Source organism: Lygodium microphyllum, unplaced genomic scaffold (assembly GCF_053477565.2).
Source record: "Lygodium microphyllum isolate KBCC unplaced genomic scaffold, Lygodium_microphyllum_v1.1.10 scaffold_33, whole genome shotgun sequence".
In the NCBI taxonomy this organism is placed as follows: domain Eukaryota; kingdom Viridiplantae; phylum Streptophyta; class Polypodiopsida; order Schizaeales; family Lygodiaceae; genus Lygodium; species Lygodium microphyllum.
Window position 1 is genome coordinate 3627121 of NW_028229516.1, and position 10674 is coordinate 3637794.

The window sequence follows — 10674 nt, forward strand, 5'->3', positions numbered from 1 at the left end:
CCTCTTCGAGAGGCCGTGGTATGGGACATGCTTGCAATAACTAGCAAAACAAGTTCAATCAGCAATTTGGTAAAATGCAAGTTTCAGAAGGCCAAGGAAACTTTAGAGGCAAGAGGAGCTCTAGAGGAAGAGGTGGATAATAGAATAGAGATTTTGGAAATTCTGCTATTGTTTGTCATTATTGTGGAAAGATAGGTCATATTGCAACCCATTGTTATGCTAAGAAGGATGATATTCACAGTGGTAAATTGCAACAAGGAAACTATGCATTGTCTTCACGATAGAATGAAGACAAAAATGAGCGTCAGTTTGTTATGCAGCATATGATGAATGCAATTACAAGAAAGGGGACACATGATGATGTATGGTATGTCAATTGAGATGCATCTAATCATATAACCAATCATATTGAATGGTTTGAAGAGATCCAAGACTAACAAAATCTAGGTTATATGTTGATAGATGATGATTTATGCCACCCAATTTCACACATTAAAAAGGCTTCCTCATCCTAAATGATGGCCAAACAAAGAGTCTAACAGATGTATTACATCTATCATCAATCGCAAAGAATCTAGTGTATGTTGGCCAAATGATAGAGCAAGGGTTGCAGGTCTGATTCAATGCAAAAGATTGTTTTACAGAAGACTTTAATCATAAGTGTAGATTGATCGCAAAAAAAGAAAGTAGAGTTGGCTCCATGTTTACTTCATATGTTGGAATTCTTGTAATGGAGACTGCTATGTATGCTAAAGGAAAAGGAGTGATTGTAGACATTGAAATATAGCATAAACGTATTGAACATGCAAATGTACAAAGACTGAAATTAATGCAGTCAAAAGGATTGGTTACAAGTTTACATTCTTTTAGAGATGCAAAATTTCATAAAGTCTGTGAAGAATGCCAGTTTGGTAAGCAGGCGAGACAACCATTCTCTCATGACAGAGAAGCAAGCAAAAATATACTTTATGTAGTGTATACAGATGTTTGGGGACCTACACAAAATGTATCTCTTGGTAGCAGCAAATACTTTGTTACATTTATTGATGAATGTTCAAGGAAGCTATAGGTATATTTTAAGAAGGAAAAGAGTGATGTATTTAACTATTTCAAATCTTTCAAGGCAACTATCGAAACGGAAACATGCTTAAAAGTGAAGTGCATGAGATCAGATGGAGGAGGAGAGTATCTCTCTAATGGGTTTAGCGGCTTCTTGAGGACTCATGAGATAAAGAGGCAATTTACTTACAAGTGTATCCCACAACAAAATGGGATTGCAGAAAGAAAAATTAGGCATATTACAGAAGTTACACGAGCATTAATGGATGAAAAAAATATGCCAAAATATTTTTTGTCTGAAGTTGTGTATATTGCTATCTATATTATAAATAGAATCCCAACTGCAATTCATGGGATAACTCCTGAAGAATGCTTTACTGGCAAGAAGCCCAATGTATCACACTTAAAGGTATTTGGTTGCATTGCATATGTTCATATGCCAGATGAGATACGGAAGAAGTTTAATCCAAAGGCTAAAAATTGTATTTTTATTAGATACTCTTTAGAGCAGAAAGGGTATCCTTGTTATAACCCTGTCACAAGTGAGTTCAGAGTGAGCATGGACGTTATTTTTTATGAGATGAGCAATTGATATGCACCTACTGGTGATGTATTAGATGAAAATAATGATCATGATAGCTATGTGCAGAAAGAAATGTAAGAATTACAAAGTCTTAGTGGACCAAAAGCATCATCTGATGCTACACCTACAATGAGCCCTTGGTTTGAAAGACTACGGAGTAGCCCCACATCTTTAGATGTATCTATAAGTGTTGCAAACAAAGATAAAGAAAAGAAGAAAGTGATGGATAATCATTTGAGATTTGATGGAGATTCTAGTGATTCAAAGAGTTTGGATGATGAGCTTGGTATTCCTTCACTTAGGACACTAGGTATACAAAGAGCTCATAATAATGTAAAGGCTCCATTGAGTGATCCAGTGGTACACAGGTCTAGCAGGGTCAGATACCCTGTTAAAAGATTTGGCTTTGAAGATTATGCAGCTCACCATTATGCTTATATTGTGAAACTAGTTGAGGATGTTGAGCCCACTTATTTTGAGGATGCTGTTGGTCATGCTCATTGGAATGCAGCAATGGATAAGGAGATGGCTGCACTAGAAGCCAATAAGACTTGGGATTTGGTACCCTTGCTTATGGGTAAAATAGCTATTAGCTGTAAGTGGACTTATAAAGTAAAGTATAATGTAGATGATTCAGTTAGCAAGAATAAGGCTAGGCTAGTTATAAAAGGCTATGCTCAAACATATTGTATAGATTATGAAGAGACATTCAGTCGAATTGCTAGGATGGCAATTATTAGATGTGTGATTGCCTTTGCAGTAGCCAAAGATTGGAGTTTGCAGCAAATGGATGCTAAGAATGCCTTCTTACATAGTGAATTGCAAGAAGTGTATAAGGAGCAACCAGCAAGTTATGAGGATTTAGAGCATCCCACGTATATGTGTAGGTTGAAGAATGCGCTCTATGGACTAAAGCAAGCACCTAGAGCATGGTTTAACAAGATTAGAGAGTATCTTGTCAATATTGGATTTCGTAAATTCAATGTGATCACTCACTTTATGTGAGAATAGGAGATGCACGTTTGGTCATCATAATCATTTATGTGGATGACTTGATTATTACATGTGACAGTGATAATGGGATTGCTGAAGTTAAGGACTTCTTGAAGAAGAAGTTTGAGATAAAGTATTTGGGTGAGCTGAGATACTTTCTTGGTATTGAGGTGATCAGATGTGATGATGATATATGGTTATCCCAAAGACAATATGGCTTGGATATATTATCCAAGTATGGTATGACATCATGTAAGCCTCTTTCAGTATCATTAGAGCAAAATGTGAAGTTGAGTGCTGACATTGGGAATGAGATAAAAGACCCTACTATGTTCAAAAGGATGGTAGGGAGTTTGATTTACATGACTATCACAAGGCCAGACTTGAGCTATGTTGTTGGCCTTGTCAGTCAGTTTACGCAAATGCCTAAAAGCCTCATTTGGATGCAATTAGACGTATATTGAGGTATGTGAAGTTCAATTTATATTATGAAATTTTTTATGAGACATGTAAGGATGTACATGTCTTTGGATATACAGATGCAAATTGAATTGGTAGCATGTCAAATAGAAGATCTACTAGTGGATTCATATTTTCCCTTGGTAGTACAACAGTTACATGGAGTAGCAAAAAGCAACCTATAGTTGCTTTATTGAGTACGAAGGTTGAGTATAAAGGTACTGTTATGGTAGCATGTGAGGTGGTATGGCTACAGAAGTTATTAGATGATTTAGATATGCAAGGAGATGATCCAGTTGCCATTCATTATGACAACATGAGCAACATACAGTTAGCTAAGAATCCAGTGTTCCATGGTAGGACAAAACACATTGAGATGCACTACCACTTTATGAGTGAGAGAGAAGGTACTTGCAGGAGAGATTGACTTGGTATATATCAACACACAGGATCAGATAGTTGACATTTTCACAAAGACATTGGGTGCAGAGAAGCTTCAAAAGTTCCAAAGCTTACTTGGAGTTGCAAAGATAGAGTTGAGCTTGAGGGGGAATGTTGAGATGGCAAGCTCAACATGTGCAAGCATTGATGATAGACCGCTTGGATAGATGAGTCCACACGTCTACACTTAGCACGTTGGTGATCATTATGATACTCACATGACCACTAACTTATCACTTATTATATTTAATTTGTTACACCTACCTACAACTGACAAAGATATAGCACCGGTCAATTGGTATAGTTTGCTATGCACTATTTGACTTAGTAGACCACTTTCCTTTATATTGTATCTTATCTATGCTTCATGTACATTGTATAGTGTGTGGAAGAAGAGGAAGAAATCAGCAAGAAAACGTTTTGGCCTCCATCTCTCTTCTTGTGTTCTTTATGTGAGTTTCCTCTTATGTATACAATGTACGTTTGGCGCAACAGCTTAAACAAGTTCCCCCACCACACGATCATTGATACAATCCACCTTGAGAGTTAAGAGTTCAAGCATCATTGTTAGCCAACATGGAAGCCTAGATATATTGCAACAAGAGTTCAGCATACATTATACATTTATGACGCTAAATATATTTCAAATCCAAGGAGATATACTCAATAAATATTATAAATATCTAATAATAAAACTTAAAGATACTTTGTTAGTGCTATTCATTGCTATAAATAAATATTTTCTAAGATATAAAATAATAAAAATTAATAATTGACTTATAAAATCACATATGTTTTAAGATCCCTAAAATTACCACCATTTGATTCATTTTAGAAGTCCCTCCACATGTATGTTATCGTTTCAAGCATATGTTATAAATGTCTTATGGGCTCACCTCTTGCAACTATACATTTGCTAATACATTAGATTGGATAAACACAAAAATGATGGTACAATGAACCATCAATTAATGCATGAAACAACAAAAAGTATGTAAATAGAATATGAGAGTGGAAGACATAAACTTTATGTGGCTCACTTCATCCATAGAAATGCCCATGAGAATGAATGTTGAGATGGGGATGCTACTTGCATTTTCTATACAATACAAAAATGATAGGGACCTCCATGGTATTTAGAGATGGGCCTTTAAAATTTATCCCCAATTGCAAATTTCCATAGATATTAACCTCATTTTGGAATTGTCTTCCTACCAATGTCCTCTATAATGGTTAGGTAAGTGAATTTCTCACTAACTTGGTGAGAATTGATTAAGCTTCTATTTCATGTTGTGAATTTATCATAACATATTTCCTCAATCCAAAAGTTTGAACTTAGTGTCTAGTATCATGTTGAAGATCTTTTGATCAAGTCCTTTGTGGTGTGCCACCTCGCTTTTCGTTGGATGAGGTAGGGTGAGATTGAGGTTTGGGACATGGGTAAGCCCACTTTCCCATTATTGTTTGGCACAACCTAGTTCTAAAGTTGAAAATGAGGAATGTTCTAATAAAGAAGCTTTAATATATTAGAGAAGAAAAGAGGGCTGTCAATAGTGAGTTGAGTCTCTAGGCCATAACATATCTACTCTCCTGAAGTGAAGCAATCTAAACTATTTTACACATTAGGCTCCAAATGTATACATAAAATTCTTATATTGGAAGACATTTATGGGTGGGACGTGGGATGAACATTGTGGTAGCTCCTTAGGAGAAGCCCCACATTGGCTCATGACCACGTCATTCTCCATTTAAAGTTTTTCTTCCCAAGCCCATGACAATGTCATTCTCCCTTTAAAGTTCACCTTCCCAAGCCCCTGCTCCTTCCATGCAACCACCACGATTAGGCCCCATCACCTATGTAGCTTTGCATATAATTTTTCAAGACTAACTCAGCTGACATTCTACTCATAGTTCTTTATATTGAAACGAAGCACGAAATCAATATATAGAAAGCATGTGATTTCATAGATTCTTAGAGTATGCAAAGGTATTATAGCCAATACTATCCCAAGAATGTACGACAATCCCTTACCATAGTCATGACAGCGATCGCTCGAATCTTACTGGATGGTCGAGCACAAGGCCAAAGAATTCATGCCTCTTCCACCAAGACACGTCCGAGCTGCCTGCACATGCAACTACGGGCTCGTCTCCCTCCTCCCCTCCCCCTCGTCATCCTCCCGCATTAGAAGCAAGTGCTTTCGTTGTGTCGCAGTCATGGCAACTATGAAGCTTAGGAATAAAGGGCTTACGATCTCATACATTATTATTACTTTAATTATTGAAGACAGACGAAACGTTCAGTTTCGAATGCCTGCTATGCTCCACGTCGTTCACGCTCCAATATGTGGGTTGATAGTACCATTTACCTGAGTGGTATGCCTATGATCAGGATCGGTCAAGCCTGGAACTCAATTGGCATCGCCATACAGGCTGGCATGCATATGTTGTTGAAGCTCGATATGTGGATTGGCGTGGTATGACATATCCCCTAAACTCGTTGGTATACTCTGCGATGCGTGGATTGGCCTCACCATTTTTTCACACTCACCAAACCCATCACGCCCCTGAGCAATTGATGTTGCCCTGTTTGATGTTGTGCTCATGCCATGGAGCTGCAAAATATCACAGGCATGGTAGGTGCCCGAATGATGGCAAGCTAATGCAGCTGGAGCTCCCATATTGCAGGCCTTGCCGCATCCCCATTACATTGGAGGACCTGCTGCAATTGAAAATGCTTCATACATGAGCATATCAACTGGGAATTTAAAGGCTACTTTCATAAAATTTCTGAGCTCTTGTTCCAAGACCTTAACTTACTCCTCCAATGGCAGATTTTGCATTCCCTGCATTGCAACATGATCAGAAAGAGGCTTAGCAGTAAGAAGGCCAGAAGTCCTACCCTTGATAAAAATCATGTACTTGCAGATTGGTTGGAGGAGAGTAGGTTGGTGATCCCTGAAGGAATCTACCATGGTGACCCAGAACTTTTGAACTTGCTCCTTATAAAGCTTGCAAATTCAAAACCCAAGTTCAATCATCTACTACCCAAGTTCAAAACCAGCAAAATGATGATGTTAGAGATAAATCAGGACAGGAATTACGAGAGTGCTGCAACTTCAACTTCTCATAGTGGGTAAAATACCAACCCAGTGGAATTCTTCTGATAATGCAGGCTGTCAATCATTAAAGATACGAAAACATCTCAGGCCTATCAATCGTTCTTTTAAGTTAAACCCCAAAACAAAAAACTCAAGCTGGTGGATACAATTATGCAAGCAATAATTGGGCCTTATCTGCTGCATGGTGAGACTCGATTAATTGCCACTGCAATGTGGGCATGTAGCTCCTCCCTCTCCTGCATGCAGAGGGAGTTCAGTATACCCTACAGTCAAAGCATACCATGAGGCTGCGTCTTGTTTGGGCATTAAGTCTAATACTCAGTGTGCTTCTACAAGAAGACCACATTTAGCATACATATCTATGAGTGTGTTGGTCATTTCTGCCTCAATTTCCCAACCCCTTTCCGTTATTTTAGCATGTACTTCAAACCCTGATTCTACACCTGCTGAAAGACCACATGCCTTCTGACCCAACAGAAATGTGAGTCGTGACACAGTCCAGAGATATGCCTTCCAAATCCATCTGTGTGAAGCAAGTCCGCACTTTGTCAGCCATCCCATTTTCCACATATCCTGCAATCATTGCATTCCATGAGACCACATTTCAAAGTGGAAGCTGGTCAAATACTAGGCTTGCTTCTGCAAATGGGCCACACTTAACATACATATCCACAAGGGTGCTGCCCACGTAGAGTTCTGCATCAAGTCCTCTTTCGGTTACAGCTGCATGTATCAATTGGCCGGTTTCTAAAGATCCTATAATGCCACAAGCTTTTAAAACACAAACAGAAGTGCTAGCATCCACATGCAAACCTTCCTGCACCATCTGTTCAAAACGGTCAAGAACTTCCTGACCAAGCCCACAATCAGCATATCCAGACATCAAAGCCATCCATGAGACTGGATTTCTACAAGGCAGCACATCAAATGTGAGACAACCTTCTTGAAGGGAGCCACATTTGGTGTACATATCAAGCAATGAGCTGCCAATGAAAGCTTCTTTCTCCAGCCCTCATTTTATTGTTTCAACATGCAGCATGCTACCGCATTGTACATCCACGAGCCTACTGCAAGCCATGATTGCAGCAACATAGGTGAATCTCGAGGGTTATACAAAATTCTCCTTCTGCATTCGGTGGAAGAGGTGCAGGGCATGGAGAGGGTTCCCTTGGTCATTGAAATAGGTGATGATGGAGGCCCAGGAGTGCTCGTTCAGAAGGAAGGGAGGGACACAATCAAGCACACGCTGCACATCAGACAAGCACCCACAATCTGCGAGCATGGGGATGAGGTAGTTGCAGAGGATCGGGTCCAATTCCAAGCGGTGATTGCACATGTAGGCATGCAAGCACTTGGCTGCAACTCCATCCTTCTTGTGCCTGCACTCCTGCAAGATGCTGATCAAGCTCCTTTGTTGCACCACTGCCTCTTCCTGCACCATTGCAATGTGGGCATGTAGCTCCTCCCTCTCCTGTATGAGAGCGATTCCCTGTGTTGTTCCTGATACAGAACCAAGCAAGCTTGCCTGGGGGACACGGTTTCCTGCGGCGGTGCAGGAGGTTGTGTGCGCTCCATGACCTTCATCATCTCTAGCAGATTTCGACTCCAAGGTCTCATTTATGGGTCCTTCTGCAGACTCAGGCCATGCCCTCGAATGCCAGGTGCCTGTTCTTGCCCCAGTGCGGTTTCCCCGCATATATCCCCAGCAGCATCTGCTCCACCTCTTGCATCGCCCCTGTGTACAGCAGCGGCTCCCTGGACCTCTTGACTATCATCTCCCACATCACCGCGTCCTCCCGCTCCGCCAGGTACGCCTCCAATGCCCCCACGAAATGCATCCAGATGCCCCCAGACTGTGCTTGCCCGCGTACTTCCTGTGGGTCCGCTTCCCGGAGCATCTTCACCTTGGCAATTGCCTCGCCGATCCTCGATGCAGGTACTGCGATGGATATGTAGTGGAGCAGGCCCTTTATCAGAGGATTCCACACACAGGTGGAGATCGAGCTTCCTGCTCCGATCTGCCATGCTGTACATGTTATAGTGCAGATCATGCATAGCATGGGGCCCTGCAACAACGTCGTCACTGATTAATTCCACCATGTCTGACAACATTGCGATCGAGACTTGTGGCCGGCCTCCCACCGACCACAGCTGCCACCCGTGTGCATCAGGTTATTGAAGCCAACAACTGGGTAACGTGTGAAGATGTTATCCTTGGAGTTGACATAGCCATCCCCTGTCTGAAAGCGGTGATTCAATATTACCTCCCCCTGAATGCAGACATCGCCAATCTTGTCCCTTGGGTTTGATGCTTTCCCTGGCAGAAAGGGATGGAACAAGACGATATGGTCACGAGTGGTGATGCTCATCGACTTTATCAATTTGGGAGGAACCTAGTTACACATGTAGAGTACATGCCTGCCTTAATTAGAGCACAAACAAAATAAACATGAGTGTTACATTGGTTCTGTAGGATCAGTTCATAGCCTGTCGATGCATATTCAGTCTCAAAGCATGCGAAGAATCAGCAGGCACATATGATCACACAGAGCACACACACACCCCACTCTACTGCAGTGAAGTGAGAGGTTCCCCCATTAGTGAGTATATAACTTACAGTTTAATGCCAAGCTCTCGATGACTTGCACCTCAATTTGGTCCAGAAAGGGGTCTTTCATATATAACTCCATCTCCCTCTTCCTCCACACTCACTCTATCATCTAGTCTTAATAGAGTTTTCCCAGAGAAAGGATACCAGTAAGCGATTGCGAATTCATGCCGCTTTGCAAAGTCCAATATCTCAGATTCCAAGTTCTTGTCACCTCGAATATCAAATGCCACAAACCTCTTGAACATGGACTCCAACTGAAATGTGACCTGGGAAATGAAGCCCAACACTCTGAGAGAGACCTTAGTGGTTAATCTCAAAAGAGAGTGCCAATGACTTAGATAAGAAGAGAGTGTATAAAGTGGTTGTTTTTGTAGTTGATGCAAAGATAGAGATCATGTAATGGATGTTTCCATGCAAATAGATTGCCATAAATGAACTACTTGGATTGATGTTTGCAAGAAGAAGACTTGCTTGTGCTTGGGTATGGTTGTTCTTGGTTGTGATTGATAGACTTGAAAGGATTTGCCATGGATCATGAGTAATAAAATCAATGAGATTAGTTTTGGTATATCATACTCTCTCTTTGAGTCTTACCAAAGTTGACTTTCTCATTTGATTGGGGCTATTACTGTTGAGAAATGACAAATGATGTATGCTCTAGGAAGAGCTATCTTGAATCCCATATGCACAATGAGGAGAGGAACAACTCAACTTCTATTAAGCATTGTACTTGGCTATCACTTTCACAATGGTGATCAATACAATTTCATAATGCTTGGTACTTCCACTTAGTATCTTTGTCATTGTCAGTGTCCTACACAAGATTGTGTTTATGAGTCCAAGCTAATCTATCTTGGAACCTAATTCACTTATGTAACAGTTGCTCTACATTGTTTATGTTAACATGAATCTAGCTTTCATCTTTCATCCTCCATAACTCTTGCCATGCTCTAGATCCACATTCTTGACATGGTATCAGAGCCCAGTCGGGCATGGCTTAGCTCCTCTCCATCTCTTCTCAGCTGAGTTTGAGTGTTGGACCCCATCTCCAACCTCATTTACATCTCTACCTTCAATGAAGCTTCCATGGCAGCCATAGTCAGCAGCACCCTGTCGGCTTGAAGCTCTCATATCTTTCTCCATTGGCCAAACCTCTCTAAACTTCCTTTTGGAGAAGTGATTATCTGCTCTCAAAGCTCCTCCTTGGCACATCAATCATTGACATTAGGCAACTATAGCTCTAGCATTGCACCTATACACCAAAGGAGCTATTGGAAACAAAGGAAAAGGTCGAGGATTCAACACCGACAACAAAAGTCGAATGACATGTCATTATTGTGGTAAGACTGGTCATATTGCCAGTGAATGCTTTCACAAGAAAAGAGTACAACAGATGTAGAATGACC

General features: G+C 40.7%; 1 protein-coding gene and 1 pseudogene across 1 annotated transcript; both read right to left on the reverse strand.

The window, feature by feature from the left end:
- Nucleotides 1–7103: 7103 nt before the first annotated feature.
- On the reverse strand, nt 7104–7627 carry LOC148009205 (pentatricopeptide repeat-containing protein At4g18520, chloroplastic-like). The gene is made up of 2 exons (XM_087673706.1): nt 7323–7627; nt 7104–7230 (listed from the first exon to the last, which is right to left on the reverse strand). Exons 1-2 carry the CDS (start codon nt 7625–7627, stop codon nt 7206–7208), a joined length of 330 nt encoding a protein of 109 aa, XP_087529832.1. The 3' UTR covers nt 7104–7205.
- Nucleotides 7628–8291: 664 nt separating this feature from the next.
- LOC148009206 (L-gulonolactone oxidase 2-like) lies at nt 8292–10411 on the reverse strand (annotated as a pseudogene).
- Nucleotides 10412–10674: the final 263 nt, after the last annotated feature.

Bases quoted from the DNA above. Each gene is read 5' to 3' on its own strand.
- LOC148009205 (XM_087673706.1), bottom strand. From the start codon at position 7,627: ATGTACACCAAATGTGGCTCCCTTCAAGAAGGTTGTCTCACATTTGAT. The intron at 7,231-7,322 runs GTATGTTAAGTG...CAATGATTGCAG, and splicing joins GGCAGCACCCTTGTGGATAT to GATATGTGGAAAATGGGATG.